Consider the following 16,989-nt stretch of genomic DNA (forward strand, 5'->3'; position numbering starts at 1 on the left):
CAGCCTTGAATAGTCCCCAAACAATATACCATAACCTGCAGCAAAAAGAGAAAAGATAAAACAGATTTAGGACGAGTAGGACTGATCAGATGGAAAAGGTAACGGGGAGGAAAAAAATATGCAGATAGCAGCCTGGTTTAGAAGGCCAGTTGACATGGTATTGAGGGACGGACATAGCTCATATACATACCAGAGCAAAATTGTACCGCACCTCCACCATCCGTCACCATCGCTCCCTCGACTGCCATTAATTGATATATACAAAACAAGCGAGCACTTTACTCCTCGCTTGAAAAACGGTGGATGAACTTCCTTGCATCGGCCGGTGAGATCTTCTCCGCATCGATTGGCGAGCCCCACACTGTATGCACAAGTGATCTGAGCAATCGTGGGGCATAAAACCATGGACAGTAAAACATACAAGGATTAGGTATGGGGTAATTATCTGCTCAAAAGCCATATGGGATTATGAGTTGCTGAAGTAAAATATTAAAAAAATCAATTAACAGTCTCAAAGATATGCCCATGTCAATTGATCACAACCAGCATATATATCACCTGTATGCACTATGCACAAGGGATTGAGAGGAAATCAGCAAATGCAATTATTTGATAGAAGAAGGAATCGTATATGAACTGGAAGGAAGTACAGGGGACCTAGTCGCCTAGCCGAGCATCGTGCTGAAGGATGTTTTGTTGCCGGAGTGGAAAGGATGTGGGAAGAGTTGTAGGGGAGGACGTACTTGTACCGTGAGGCAGCGGAAAGGATAGGACATCCCCTGCCATGAATTTGTGCAGAGTAACCGTATAATGACTGCGGCCTTCAAATATGAGCAGAGCAGTTTCGATCAGATGAAGCGTCGGCTTGCAACACCCGCATCCCTCCATTTCCCCCTTGCTGCGATGGATTGCCCCCGCGTCGAATTGGATCGAGCGGCCCCCGCCTCGGCTAGATCATGCGCGTAGGCTGGATCCTGAGTAAACTTAAAATTGTTTTAGTCCTGCGTATCAATTGATCCCGCAAACACAACAGGAACACAATTTTGGAACAAAAAGAGATCCCAGTCATCTGTCTTTATCGAGCAATCTTCAGATCGGAGGAACCAAATGAACCAGGAGGAAGAAGATAGGAGCGGAAAGAACACACAGTGAAATTGTTTATACCACAGATTCGCAGGAGCAGAAGGGCCGAACCGATAGCCACTGCTGCGAATTGATGAAATGATGGAGAATGTTGAGCAAACCAGTAACACCACGCCGCCACCAGACAATCAATCCAAGAAGGCCACTCAGATGGCTGAGGAACAGGAGCGTGAGTGCAGCCACTGCCATCTCCATCGCGTGGTGTCTTCTGTTGGGGAAGGCGGAGGGCGAGAGTGGGGGCGGATGGAGAGGAGCCGCCGCCGGGCAAATCGCCACCACGATGTCTGAATCGTGGACACGAAACCAAGGGCGTGGGTGGGAGGCGAGGAAGAACACGGCCGAGGAGGAGGTCCCTGTCCCTTCATGGATCGTGGTCCAGCTGATGGGCCTTGATTTCCCTTTGCTGCTTGCTAGAAGGGCTACCTGGCCCAATCAACTAGAGGCATCAAAAAAAGCCACCGGAGTAGCTGCCCCCAGGACAACAGGCCCAGTTAGCAGGAAAGTTGCGTTTCACGTGCATCCAACGGACAAAAATGGCCAGATCGGGACAATGGACGGCTGAGAAAACTGATGGCGTGAGAGGGCTCAGTTTAGGCTCAGTTTTACTGTCCTTAATGAGGGCAAGGATTAAATACGGTTATACTATTTCGAATAATAATGGACCAGTTCGCTCACCCACGAGTCGCGAGAGATGTCTGGCATTAAGCGAGATGGTAGCAGCTGTCGCTCGATTTTATTCATCTCCTGTAGCAACTGCGCCAGCCCACTTAATAAACGAAATATGTATTTGGCAACCCTGTGCCCAATTGCAAAAACGACCACATGAACTGAGAACACTTCGATCGTAATCACGCGGCTGCTGGCGATCTGCACAGGAGAAGAAGGAAAACGGAAAACTGACAGGAGCCTTATCTCCTCGCTCGCACCCATTTCCTCTCCTGCCCAGCTCCGCCGTCGCCACACACCCATCTCCTCCCCTGCTCCCGGCCGGCGCCGTCCCGCCCCCATCTCCTCCCGGGCTTCTGTCGTGCCGCGACGGCTAATCCGGTGCACAACCGCCGTCAGCCACCTGTCGCACGACCGCCGCGTCCATGCCCACCGCCGCTGCTCTCTATCCACAACCTCCCACCATCTCCTCGACTCCACAAGTCATCGTTGGGCCAACCCCGCGCGTCGTGTGCCTCCGCCACCCCATCCGCCACCTCTGACCACCGCCGCCGCTCATCAAATGGACGATCCACCGTCGCCGCCTACTACATCGACAGGTGAGCTTATGGTGAGTGCCTTCTTTGACCATTCCGAGGAAAGTTTCCACTGGCGCAATCATCCTCTTTTCTCTCTCAATTTTGTTCAAACAATATAGCATTGAATCAGTTACTATGGAAATTGAAAAATTCCTTCTCTGAAGTCCTAGTTTGATGGACAGAAGTCTTCAAAAATTCCAAATTGTCATCTATTTTTGCCGTGGTATGAGTGCCCTCAACTTGTTTGTAATTATACCTATGAGACTGAATAAATTATTTTCAATTGTATGTGTATGTGACAGGTTCCTGATCATGGTGCCATAATTGCGCTCATCCTCTATGGGGTCCATCCGAACTGAAGTGCGTTGCTCGATCAACCCATTTGGTTGCTATTCTTAAATTGTGTGATATGTGGTAATCGAATGTACATCACCAATGGCCTGAGATTGACATCGACGTGCACCGTTTCAGCTACATATCATGAAAGGGCCTCAAGACCTTCCGAAAGCTGCACAAACATGGCGTCATCGATCTTGGGGTTGACCATTCAGGTACTTGCGTTTCCTTCTGTTCTTGGCCTTGAGACCAGTTGACATGAGGAGTATTTTGTTCCGAGGAAGTATAAAGTCTGAACCTTATAACTTACAGTGTCAGCTTGGTCACTTCTAGTGGGTCAGCATGATAACGATCACTTTGCTAACCTGTCTAACTCATTTTATTTTTTAGCATAGTAATTCAATTACTTCCACCTGATAATTCATATTGATTTAGCTTGATAAATTATATCGTGCCAACAGTTTAACTCGAACCGCTTTGAATACTTATTCTTTTTATTTTAACCAGATAACTTATGAAACTTCAGCCTGATAACTTGTGATGTATCAAAATGTTTAACTCTAACTGGTTTGAACACTCATGTTTTAACTTCAACTTGATGACTTATGCGGCTTGAACCTGATAATTTATAGTATGTCGGCCTGAATAAATTCTAGTGTGTCAACATGGTAAGAATCACTTTGTTAGCCTATTTAACTCATTTTATTTTTTTCAACATGGTAACTTGAATTTTTTTTTGATTGATAATCCATATTGTTTTAGCCTGATAATTTATACCGTGTCAGCATTTTTAATCCGATCTGATTTGAACAGTTTTTTTACTTTCAACCCGATAATTATGCAAACTGAGCATGATAACAATATGTCAGCTTGATAACTTTGAAGTGTCACCACATTTAACTCACACTTTGTCAACATGTTGAACTCATTCTATTTTTTGGCGTGGTAACTTCATTTTAGCATGATAATTTATGATGTGTCAGCACAATAACTTGTATTTGTTTTGGCTGATAACTTTGTATTGTTTCGACTTGATAAACCACATTTCTCTTTATCTTATCAGATGGCGGAGAGCCTCATTAACACGGGCCTCTCCAACCGCCGGATGGCCATCCCCCAGCATTCCTTCATGCTCATTGTAGTCACCCGCTCCGAGTCGCTCAACCTTGGGGCGGCCATCGGCGCCACCAAGCTCGCCAGCACGCTCGTCTCGCTAGACGGCGCCATGGTGATCACCTTCTACATAGGTGTGGTCTTCAGCTTCATCCAGGTCACCGTGCAGCGCAACCTCGCCGGCTAGACCATCTCCAGCAAGTTCCAGATCATCACTTTCATGTACTCCGTAAGAAACCAACCAACCATCATGCTTTTCAATTGCTTGCTACATTATGCACAACATGGCTTGCCGCTGATCGACTTTGATTGATTTTACCTGAATTCGGGTTGTGGTCCCGTCTGGCATGTCCTTTGTGATGATGCATTCCTTCGTGATGCTGACATGGTGCATCGACCCATGACCTAGCCTCTTCAGTGGGAAATTCTGACCACGCTAACCAGGTCAGCTACATCATGCTTGTGCTAAGATTGACCAATCCATGTGGTTGTTCATTCATGGAACTAGTGAAGCAAAAAACAAAATCACAGAAGACCCAAAACTCATGGAATCGACCCATAGATTATATAAAAATAGCATGTGGTTGTTGAAAAACATACTCTGGATAACTTATATAAAAATAGCATGGTAATATATGAGCAACATACTTGATAACTTAGGTCAAACACCATGGTAACTCTGTCCAAGGAGGGGAACAAGTTGTTGAAAAACATAGTCCCAGTAACCTATGTGAAAATAGCACAGTAATTTATGAACCGATACCCGATAACATACATACAAACACCACGGTAACTTTGAACAGTGGAAAAATGTTATTGAAAATATACCCTTGGTATCTTTTGTGAAAATAACATGATAATATATGAACCATATACCTGATAACTTAGGTACAAATACCATGGTAAATTTGACCAAGAAGGGGAAAAAGTTCTTGAAAAACATACTCCTAATAACTTATGTGAAAATAACACGGTAATGTATGAACCGTATACCCGATAAGTACGTATAAACACCGTGAGAACTTCGAGCAAGGAGGGGGAAAAGTTATTGAAAAATGTACCCCCAGTAAATTATGTGAAAATAGCACGGTAATACATGAGCCGCATACCCGATAAGTTACTTACAAACACCATGGTAAATTTGATCAAGGGGAAAATATTAAAAAAAACATACCCCGGTTACTTATGTGAAAATAGCACGATAATATACGAACCACATACCTGATAACTTACATAAGACACCGCGTTAAATTTAACCAAGGGTGAAAAGGTTGTTGAAAAATACCCCTCATTAACTTCTATGTAAATAACATGGTAATATACGACCAACATAGTTGATAACTTAGGTGAAAATATTGTGGTAATTTGCGTCTGAAAAGGAGGGAAGAGGATGATCGGGTTTGTGAACCATGTGAACCGGCGTGAAACGTGCAGAAAAAATGATGGAACTAGGGCGTATAGTCCTGAAACCTGGATAAGTGAGGCCACTGGTTTGGATTTTCAGTTATCGATCGCTGTCTTTTTTTTTTCAATCTCGTCTCAGGAAGATACAATTTCCATGTAACTCTTGTAGAATCAGCAAAGGGAGCTAGATCAGCTGGTTGTTGTTGTTACATTTAGTATGGTAGGTTGTGGTTTTGATCCTCTTGTAAGGCCTGTGTTTTTCTTTTCTTTTTTAAACTGCAGATAGTTCGGGTGTAGCGACCTAGAAAACCAGGGAGAGCACGCAACCTCGTGTGCGGGGAGGAGAAAATCGGATCGAAGGAGGGGGTTCGTTCGGGAGGTGCGGTACTTTTTGCAATCTGCCACATGGTTGACAGTTATCACATTCCATAAACGAAAAGGTAGAGAAAAAGCGAGCACAAGCGGGGTTTGAACCTGGGTCTCTTGGATGGGAGCTAGCGACGCTAGCTACAACCATTGGGCCCCTAAAAAAACTACAGCCATTGGGTCTGGTTCGTGATTAACGGTAGGGCACGACCTCCTTTAATGTAAAAGAGCTGATTTTCTTCACCGTTCCTTGGTTTTATTAATTTTTTGCAGTTTTTTATTTTATTTTCTTTTTCTTCTCCGTTTTTTTCCTTTTCATCATTTCTGCATTTTTTCTTTGTTTATTATTTTTCATTTGCTATTTTGTTTTTTCTGGATTTTCTTTGTTTCTTTCGTTGTTCATTCAAAAAATTGGTATATATAATTTTTTTTCTAATACACATTTAGAATTTTTTCAATACAAATTTAACATTTTTAATATATGGTCAACATTGTTCCCTTACACATTTTAAACATTTTTCAAATTTTTGATTAAAAAATTCGTATACGAGATTAATATTTTTTTGTCAACATTTTTTCAATGCTTGATTAACAATTTTCATACAAAAAGATTAACATTTTCAATACATGGTCAACATTTTCTCTATACACGATTAACATTTTCCAAATGTTTGATTCACATTATTTAAAGGTGTGTTTAATTTTTTTAAGATACTTGATTAACATTTTTATATACATGATCAATTTTTTCAGTCTTTTAATATATGGTCCACATTTTTCCTATACATATTTAACATTTCCCAAATGTTTGACAAACATTTTTCAACTACTTGTTCAACATTTTTCCTAATTCTTGATTAATTTTTTTATATACATGATAAAAAATCATCATTTTTAATACATAATCAACAATTTCCTATACATGTTCAACATTTGATGAATGCTTGGTTAACAATTTTCAAATACTTGTTCAATATTTTCCGATTGCTTGATTAACATTTTTTCAAATGCTTGTTCAAAAAATTTCAAATACCTGTTCAACTTTTTCTGAATGCTTGATTAACAGTTTTTAAAACTTTTTCAACATTTTAAATGTTCTTTGTAGAATTGTTTTTGCAATATATATATATATATATATATATATATATATAGGATATTTTGATGTACAAAAAAGTGCAAAATAAAGTTAAAAAATGAAAACAAAAAACGTAAAAACAGAAAAAGTGGTCTCCTGCGCGCATGGGCCGGTCCATCTCGCTCACCCTCTTCAACGAGTCAGAAGCTAGACTCGCTGAAGGCGAGATATATGCCCCCCCCCCCCCCCCCCCCCCCCCCCCCAAGTCCCTCGCGACACCTGAAACGATTTGCCCACCTGCTACTGCAGGGCCGACAGCTGTGTATGTTGCTCTTTCTTTCGGGTATCGCCCGGTCACGTAAGGCCCATAAAGTCCAAATGATAGAAGACCTTCTATTTTGTTACGAGACAGACTACCTGTGTAGCCCTCCCACGTCCTCAATTAAAGCCCGCTGGATTATAAGTTGACCAAACGACCAATGATGCCCAGAAGTATTGATCTGAAGGTTGGAAACACTAATAGCCTGAGAGGGGTTCCAATAGTGTGCATAGATGGATTATAAGTTGATCAAACAAACAATAACGCCCAGAAGTATTGATTTGAAGGGTTGGAAACACTAATAGGAGAGAGGGCTCCAATAGTGTGCAGTTATAATGTCTTTAAATTGCTAATTACCTGATACCAGTTTAATGTTTACTTGATCATTAAGGGCTCCGGGCTCATACTCGCCCCCTTGGCTTCACCACTATCGATCTTGTGATAGAGGTATTCATGTGTTGTTTCCTTTTTGGATGCCTCGTCCTTGAAGCACTTCTTTTACAATCGAGGGTGTTGTCTTATAGCTTTATTCTTGAGTTTGCTTGGACAGGACTTTCGGAGGTCATGTGTTTTTTCTTTCCTTATTGGTGTGTGTTCGTGTTGGCTATGCACATTTTATTCGTGCAGAGACCTGGTGTGCAATACTTGTATTTTCGTGATGCGTGGTGCGATTTATAAATTAACTAGAAGAACACCCGTGCGTTGCAACCGGGCCACATTAACTTTAAAAGTTCAATATCAATTATGTTAATATTACATTTAATATTTTCATACATATTAAGTGATATTGACGACCTTTTTATCACCAAATTCTCTCACACACACACCCTCTCCCTCCCTCTTGCTCACTCTCTCTCCCCTCTCCCTCACTCGGGAGGTGGGACGAAAATAAACCCGGAACGGAGACTACCAACTGAGACATTAGGAGTAGAGATCATTTAATTGATAAGAATAAATAGAAAACGGTGTTAAAAAGGAGAAGCATATTATAATACATCGAAAAACCAAAAGGACGATATAAAGGGGGATTCGCCCTGCCCCCGGGCCTTGCCACCGAACCGACTCAGCGGTCCAGTCCCCGCGCGGTCGTCTTCTCCTGTTCCCCGAGCCGCGTCGCTATAGAGCCGGGCTCCCGCCCGACCACCTCACTGGCATCGAAGGGGAATGGATAAGGGTGACGCCCTTCCTTCCCTGCACCCATGGCCTCACTCCTCCTCGACGCCCCCTCCCAAATCCACTTCTTCTCCTCACTCGCTCGATCCCGTCGATCTGGACGAAGTCAGACGCCACGGCCACCATGACCGACCCCGTCCACATGGCCACTGCCCTCCCTGCAGGTTAGGAGCTTGTCGAGGAGCTCCGAACGTCTTCGCTACTTCGTCTACGCCAAAGAGATCAAGTCCAGCACCCCCACATCGACGTCGCTGCCGTCTTCCTCAACCTTGGGCCACCGCGACATTGCCGTTCGATCCGCGCCGCCCCGAGCTCCCATGTCTTCTCCTAGGGCGCCATTGACACCGCCATGATCTCCTCTTGGCTTTCCCCTGTTTCCCCTCTCGTTTGCTCTCGTTAGGTATTTCGCCGTGGCCGAGAATCGGCATCCGCCATGGCCATTGCAGGGGTAGCCACCGAGCTCCTTGGATTGACGCCCTGGCACATGCCCGCTCCTATGCACGCCCATGCCCGAGCCTGCCGCTCTTCTTCCGCGCCCGCGGGGCCACTCCCTCTCCATGCCCACGCCCGTGTTACACCGCGTCGGTCGCGCCCGCCGCTGCCTTCGCGCTCGCCGCAGCCACCGCACCACTGTGCCCCGCGCGACACACACCCTGGCCGCTCGCCACACTCTCGCTGGCTGCGCTCGCCCCGTCTGCTGCCGCCAATCCCTTCGCTCGCCCCGCTGTCGCGCCCCTGCCTCGCGCCGCCTCCAGTCATGGCCATCTTCTACCGGCCGCCCCCTCAGCCACGCCGGCCGCATCTCTGCCCTCCACCGTCGGCCGCTCGCCTCGCTTGTTGCGTGTTGTTTCCTGCTGCTATGCGCTGCTCTACCGCTGGTACGCTGCTGCGCCATGCCCTTGACACGCCGTCGACAAATGTGGCGGAGGGATTGTTAATGGAGTACGAGAAGGAGGTGGTGGAGAAGGTGTGGAGAGGCAGGAGGTCTGGAGCGGTGTCACCTGGCTGTGATGGAGGTGTTTATGCGAGAAGGAACCGGAGTGGAAGGAGAGGTCACAATTGAAAATAATCGCAATAAAAAAAATCATAACCCGGAGATCTCAGTTCAAAAAAATGCTAATATCGATGGAGGGGTGATTTCCTTCAATAGGTGGAAAACATAGGAAATATTGGTTGTTATCAAGGTAAGGTAAAAATTTAGGAAAGTTAGGATTTTTGAACTGATTTCTATGCAAATGGGGTTTTATTATTTGGTAACGTGATATTAGTATCTGCCCGTTTGTGATGTGTCTGATTAGGAAAGTTTGCAAATGTTAAGAAACTATTTATTGGGAGGAAAGTTGTGACGTGTCTGTTATTTGTTTCCTAAAACAAATTTCACTAATAAGAGAAATCGATTGATTTAGATAAGTTAGGAAAGTTAGATTAAAATGTATTATTTGTTACTGAAAATCTTTTATTTGTTTCCTAAGACAAATAGAACCAATAAAAGAAATCGATTGATTTGCATAATTTAAGAAAGTTAGATTAAAATGTATTATTTGTTTTCTGAAAATCTGTTATTTGTTTTCTAAGATAAATTGAACCAATAAAAGGAATCGATTGATTTGCATAATTTAAGGAAGTTAGATCCGTGATTTGTTATACGTTAGGAAAGTTCTGGTTGTAATAAAGAGTGGAGAGAAAAATAAACCGATGGACCAGGGTGGGAGGAGGTGGTGGGAGGAGAGACGAAAAAAACCAGCGAAAATAAACCGCGGACCCGGGTGGGAGGGGGTGGTGGGAGGAGAGACGAAAAAACCAACGAAAATAAACCGCGGAGACGATTCACCAAATCGTCCATTAGAAGTAGAGATAAAATCCAACCCTTTATGGAAAAGAACGAAAATTGCAGGCCAAGGTAGGGACTAACGTCAAAGAAAAAAAGGGCCCAACATAAGGAGTAGCCCATCCCCGTCGCCTGGTTCTCTCCTCAAGCCCATTTCGGGAATACCACCAGCGCTCAGCGAGTCGCCCACCGATTCGCCGTTTCCACAGCTGCCGCAACCCTCCGGCGGCGGCGCTGGCATCCGGCATGGCGTCGTGCCTCCGATCCGCGCACCGCGCCCCTCGGCGATCCGGCTTGGCGACAGGCCGCAGCAGCCAAGCGGCGTGGCCTTCATTGATTATTGAAGAAGGAACACTCCGCCGTAAGTTATTTTGGCTTCCTAGATGAGATTTGTTCGCGGTGAATTCACGAGTTATTGAAGAAGCAGCATCATGAATTCAGGTGGCCTGCAGCGCTAAGTTCTTTTGGCTATCAGATTGCCCAGTGAGGATTGATGAGATTGTTCTGGTTAATCTTAATTCTGTTCACATGCTTTTTTCAGATTCAGTTGATTAACTGAATTCAGTTTAGTTCAGTGCTATTTACATTTCCTTTTCTTCTTATTCTCTAGCTCCTGCAGTACTAATCTCATAGAATTAATCTTTTTCATGGGTAGTCTTGTACTCTCTCTGTCCCACAATATAAGATTTTATCACATTCAATATGTGAGTACTAGGAAAAATACCTTTTGCATCGCGACAGGTGAAAAAACTCTCATATGCCTCTAGCCCGTAATACATAAAGGATGAAGTATTTGGTGGTTAGTTAAGACATGACATGTAAAGATAAAGAAGCAAACGAAGTAAGCAGAGAAACATATCAACTATTTGAGATTCACTTTGGCAGGGAGCCTGGTACGTCGCGAATTGTATGCTCCCGCTTAATTGGCCAAAGTGGCCGATTTAGTTTAAACCTCTCCTGGTACCGTAGGTGTAGAGAGGCCGCGTTCGGTTCCATTCCATATTTCTCTTGCATTCCTTCCGTATTTCTCTTTCCAGTCGCACCGGAATTCACTCTCGCCACAAATTTATTCTGTGGAAAGGCCAGGTTCCATTCCTTATTTCTCTTTCACACTACTAATTGATGATTGACCACTACTCATTGAGGGGAACTTGCCGCTGCTCGGGTAGGGGATAGATCCAAATACTGCTGACGGAGGGGGCTGCTGGTGGAGGGGACACCACCTGCAGATGCTGATTTGGGAGGGGCGGCGGCTCCTCCTCCCGGAGCGCGAGGGAGCAATTGATCGAGCAGGAGGGAGGAGTGGCCTAAACCTAATGTTGTGGCAGCTATGAAAACTGAAAAGTAGGGCGGTAAAGGGAGGAACGGGTCAGATTTAGGCCAAAATATGCCGCCCAGTTAATCAACCCAGCTGATAATTCGGTCTGACAGAACGATTAACTGGGCCTCTGAGTTAATGAGCCGAATAGGCCTTTCTCGTATCGGAGGGGGGGGGGGGGGGATAGCAATTAACTGCTCATATTGTTAGTTAATCAGCAGATATTTGTAACAATGGTTGATTTATCATAACACGCTGGATAATTTATTGGATGGGAGGCCCATGAGCGGTTGCGCGTGGGCCGGTCAGTGCGTGTGAAGGACGCAGGTAGCAATGGAAACATAGCCTGACTTAATATGATCTATTAAACATTGTTTTTTTTCACTTAACATGGGCTGGTTGAGTTGGCTAACCGGTCAAGTTGTGCTCTTTTTCTGCCAACCTGAGTTTGAGTCCGTGCGGCAAGCACGAACCGTTCATTTATTTTTTTGACGAACCGTTCTTTTACTGCAGGTAGATTGTACTAAAAGTTGTTCCATTCCATGGCTAATTGATGATTGACCACCAGATTTATTCTGTCGATAGGCAAGAAACCTTCCTTCGTTATTTCTGGAATTCATTCCTCACACTTTGCTAATTGATTCCGGAAACAACTTCCTGTTACCCACAAAACTTAAAGGCATATATAAATTGGAAGGATTCGATGCAAGGGGCCAAGGTGGGACTAATTTTTTGTTGATTTATCATAACACGTTGGCTGATTTATCAGATAGAAGGCCCATGAGTGGTTGCGTGCGTGGGCTGGTCCAGGCCATGCAAGCCTCCGTGCGTGTGATGGCCGTAGGAAGAAATGGAAATATAGCCCGGCTTAATATGATCTACTCCCTCCGGCCCATAATGTAAGACGTTTTTTTACACAAACGTCTTACATTATTGGACGGAGGGAGTATTAACCATTGTTTTTTTCACGTAGCATGGGCTGGTTGAGTTGGCTAATCGGCCAAGTCGTGCTCTTTTCCTGCCAACCCGAGTTCGAGTCCATGCGGAGGCACAAACTGTTCTTTTATGTTTTTGACGAACCATTTTTTTACTGTAGGTAGATTGTACAAAAAGTCGTTTCATTCCATTCCATATTTCTCTTTCCAGTAGCACTGGAATTCACTCTCGCCACTAATTTATTTTGTGGAGAGGCCAGTTTCCATTCCTTATTTCTCTTTCACATGGATAATTGATGATCGAACACCAGATTTATTCTGTGGATAGGCAAGAAACGTTCCTTCCTTATTTCTGGAATCATTCCTCACCCTTCCCTAATTAATTCCGGAGAGAGCTTCCTGTTACCCACAAAACTTAAAGGCGTATATAAATTGGAAAGTATTCGATGCAAGGGGCCAAGGTGGGACTAACTTTGTGTTGATTTATCATAACATGTTGGTTGATTTATCGGATGGAAGGCCCATGAGCGGTTGCGTGCATGGGCCGGTCCAGGCCATGCAAGCCCCCGTGCGTGTGAAGGACGCATGAAGCAATGGAAACATAGTCCGGCTTACTATAATCTATTAAACATTGTTTTTTTCACGTAACATGGGCTGCTTGAGTTGGCTAATTGGTAAGTTGTGCTCCTTTTCTGCCAACCAGAGTTCGAGTCCGTGGGCAGGCATCAACCGTTCATTTTTTTGCCGAACCATTTTTTTACTGCGGGTAGATTGTACTAAAAGTCAAGGGTGTTACTGTAAAATGTCGCGACGGACCAAGAATACCTATTCCCTTTATTAGTAGAAGAATAGAGAAGAAAATAAATATATATAGATAAAGGATGTAATAACATCTTATATTATGGAATGGAGGGAGTACTTAGTATGACCACACATAATCATGACTTTATAGTTAATGTTTAAACCAAAATGACAAAACTGCTAAATCCACACTTTCAGCTTGGAGCATGATGGATTGATGGCAAATGCATATTCAACAAAAGAAACCCCTTTCGAACTTGCAGCATGGGAAATGGTTGCTATTCAAGATCACAAATTAGGGTATTGTAGCACATGTCAAATGATAATCAAGCTTTTGAGCTTACCAATGCAGTAGTCAAATTCAGTTCTGTTTATAGAAACATACCGGACTTGCTTCCCTAAACTGCCATCTCTCGGTTGTTCCTATTTTTTCTATGAACAAGCAACTTAGTTAGTGAACCATTTAATTTCAGCATGTGTTGTATTTTTAGTGATATATGGTAGACTGCACGCTAATATAGGCTCCCTGTATTCTGGAAATGTTAGGACAGCTTAATCCGGATTCTGAAGCAATGAGTACCTGTAAAAAGGCCATGGTGGAATCTACATCTGTTGTGAGTTCAGACAGACTGAGCAGTTTGCCTCCAGAGATAAAGGGCGACATCCTCTCCCGTTTGAATGTCGAAGAAGCGGTTAGGACTAGCACCTTGTCAAGTACTTGGAGGGATGCATGGACTAATATGCCAAAAATATTTCTGTGTGATGGAAATTTTGCAAAACCCAAGTTCGTCACATTAGTCGATATGGTGCTATCACTCTACAACGGAACTGTAGAGAAGTTCGAGATTTCAGGTAGCAAAACTTACCATGACGAGTTCGGCAGGTGGATGCTCATGCTTTCTAGGAGATCACCAAGATCAGTTAGAATCGAGTTGAACTCTGGGCCAGGGTATAGGATTCCCTCATGTCTATTTTCTATCGGCGATTTGAAGCTTCTCTACCTGCAAAACTGCATCATCAGGTTGCCCCGGGTATTCCAAGGTTTCAAGAGATTAACTCACCTCAACCTGATAAAATTCTCCTCCACAGACTTGGACATCCAAAATCTGGTCTCGTTTTGCCCCGTACTGAATTATTTGAAACTGTCTTATTTTGAGGGCATCAACCATCTAAACGTTCAAGCTCCTAAACTGAAACATATTTATGTTGTCGGGGACTTTAAAGACATTAATTTTGATGCCCCCAATTTGGAGGGGGCCGTTCTCTTTCCTTATCACAAAGGTAAAGCATATCATTTGGATCCAATTGCGCTTCACAAGGAAAGCTATGTCAAGCAGTTATTGGGAAGCCTAAGTGACATCAAAAGCCTTGCAATTAGCGGCTTTTTACTGATGGTGAGATATTATTACCTCCAGCTTTACTATGGCCTTCTTTTGGATCCTGACTAATCAGTGTTGCCATTTCCTTTTTCTTCTCTTTGTTCGTGTTGCAGTATCTATCAAAAGGTTTAATACTTACGAACCTCCCTGCCGTGTTTACTCGCCTAGAGAGTATTTATCTTGCAATATGCTTTGGGGACGAGCGGCAACTCTTGGCCGCTTGTTCATTGTTTCAGAATGCCCCTAACTTAAAGAAGCTTGACATATGGGTATGTATGCCTCCAGTAAATCCTCTCCCTCGCTCAGTCATCCAATCAATGTTCATTCTTGTATTTATGGCACCTAATGAGTTGTGGAAAAAAAATGCAGAGGCCCTCTTCGAGCTCATGGGTTCAGGATCAGGTTCAAGATCAGGCGAGCATTCCAGAGCTTACCATGCAAGTGCAATTGGATCATCTTGTAACAGCCAGTGTGAAAGGTTTCAGGGGTCTGGACTGCGAAGTCGATTTTGTGGCAAAGCTACTGAGCTGGGCACCAGCTCTGGAAGAAGTGAAGATAGAATGGAAGGGTAAAACAGAGTGCAGCATGGTTCTTGCCAAGCTATTAGCTCTGCCGAGGGTTTCTCCCAGGGCCAAGGTCATTGTTACATTTTGATAAGAATGCATCCCTACAGTCTAGAGAGCATCCCCCATCATTTTGCCGGTTTAATTTGCAGCCAAGCAGGACTATTTCAGCTTTCTTTATGCCAAGACTAGATGGTGGTTATATATGTGTGCATTGACGCAAATCATCAGGCAGAGGGAGTACTTATTGTGCTATTAGTAAGTGTTATCCTTTGTTCAGCCGGGGACACAAGCCGCTGTTGCCCTTCCTCAACCGTGTCAGTTCGGCTCGTCCCGTCTTGTCCTGTTGTTCCGCGTGTCATAAATTCCTGATTCTAGAAAATATAAGAAGTAATGAAATATATAATGACACCTTCATCCTATATGAATAAGAATGAAGGTGTGAATCAAAGACATGAAACTGTACCTGCTGCGTGTGTTTGGAAAGCAAAGCATGTATCAAGATTGGTTCCAGACCGGAACGAGTGTTCAATGTTTCTTGCTTCTCCTATTTCATTTTTTGTTGATAAGTGAAATATTTCTATATCTCTGCCGCCTTTAATATTCAGCTATTGTGTGCTTCAGTATTATTCACTGGTTTCTCAGGTATTGATCAAATCTCGCTCTTGGAAAGCCTGGATTACATTTCTATATATTTATGAGTATATAAATGGAACACAGATATGGCCATTTACTTGCTTTCAGATATATAGAAACGTAATACAAATAGGAGCACGGGTGAAGGAGTGAACGAGTTTCACTCGAGGCTCCAGATGCTTGTGTTATGAAGAAAAAAATAAAACCATATCCAAACAAACAATCCCTAGGATGAGGAGGCGGCCGGAGAGGCTTGGGGGTCCATTTTGCCTGTTTATTGAACGGACGCAGCGTCAGTACTATCTTCCCGCTCATGATTCAAGGACAGCTGGTCCACATCCGGCGCCACACGAACACGAGCCGACGGGCGTCAGTACTATCTGTCTCTCCGGCCGCCACCTCTCCATTGTCGGCCAGGCGTTCCTGGTCGCCCTGCCCGCCTCTGATCTCCGCACGAACGGCCGCAGCGCGGGAAAGTGGGGTTGCACTTGTACCCGGCCGCACTATGCTCTCCGCGTCATCAAGTAATGCAATCTCCGGTAGCACATCCCCTTCCCTCGTCACTGAAGATTGGTAACATGCACCAACACAAACACCGTCCTCACAAAAAATATGATCTGAATACTTTAAAATATACAGACTGAATTGAGTGGAGAGACATTAACATAGACCGTTCTCAGGATTGACCACACACTAAAAGCGGCAGTACTAATAAACAATACAGGGTTCACAAACACAAATCAAGTACTGAATAATAGTATTTACTACAGACAAGCAAAGTTGCACTAACTAAACTCTGCAGAGTATTTCTTGCCACCGACCTACGGGATGAACCCCGCATAACTGACTAGGCCATGGACTTCGTGTGAGATGTCTACATGCACCATCAGCATCTTGTCAACCTTGGAGAACCTAACAGAGTGGTCTTTCCACTCATAACCATGCTGATGAAGACATGCCGCATCAGATTTGTTGGGAAACTTTACAAGAACCACACCCTTCGTAATCGAAGGCACAGCCAGGAAATTGTTGTGGTCAAGTACAGCCTCGAGAACATGCCTGACAACAATGCTACAGGAAAACACTAGTTCAGGACACGTGGCGACAAGGACACGGCAGCTGGATAGTTCAGCAGTAGAACTCATCATCAGATCTTCCAGTTTACACGGCATGACTTTGAGAACTTCATCTCCATCACGGACCTGGTTCTAATTCAAACAGAAACCATATTTTATTACTACCTCCGTTTAGAAATATAAGATGATTTTCGATATTATACTCCATATATGACTACATACACGCACAGAAATGAGTGAACAAAGACACTAGAACATGTCTTCAAAGGCATGAGAGCAG

General features: G+C 44.0%; 1 protein-coding gene across 22 annotated transcripts; it reads left to right on the forward strand.

Moving 5' to 3' along the window:
• The first annotated feature begins 1,995 nt into the window (after positions 1-1,995).
• On the forward strand, positions 1,996-15,582 carry LOC125527989 (F-box/FBD/LRR-repeat protein At1g13570). Of its 22 annotated transcripts, none has more exons than XM_087514300.1 (9): positions 1,996-2,419; positions 2,570-2,610; positions 2,690-2,747; positions 2,859-2,938; positions 3,787-4,280; positions 5,523-10,362; positions 13,602-14,449; positions 14,548-14,703; positions 14,804-15,582. In XM_087514300.1, the coding sequence occupies exons 6-9, from the start codon at positions 10,248-10,250 to the stop codon at positions 15,086-15,088; spliced, it is 1,404 nt and encodes a 467-aa protein (XP_087370426.1). In that variant the 5' UTR covers positions 1,996-2,419; positions 2,570-2,610; positions 2,690-2,747; positions 2,859-2,938; positions 3,787-4,280; positions 5,523-10,247; the 3' UTR covers positions 15,089-15,582. The 22 variants fall into 22 exon arrangements, with proteins under 22 accessions (XP_087370426.1, XP_087370427.1, XP_087370430.1 ...); XM_087514301.1 differs by having other exon boundaries at positions 1,996-2,408; XM_087514304.1 differs by lacking the exon at positions 2,570-2,610 and adding an exon at positions 11,833-12,928 and having other exon boundaries at positions 1,996-2,408; positions 13,607-14,449.
• The last annotated feature ends 1,407 nt before the right edge of the window (positions 15,583-16,989 follow it).

Source organism: Triticum urartu, chromosome 3A (genome assembly GCF_056163025.1).
Source record: "Triticum urartu cultivar PI428250 chromosome 3A, HENAU_Tu73, whole genome shotgun sequence".
NCBI classification, from domain to species: Eukaryota; Viridiplantae; Streptophyta; class Magnoliopsida; order Poales; family Poaceae; genus Triticum; species Triticum urartu.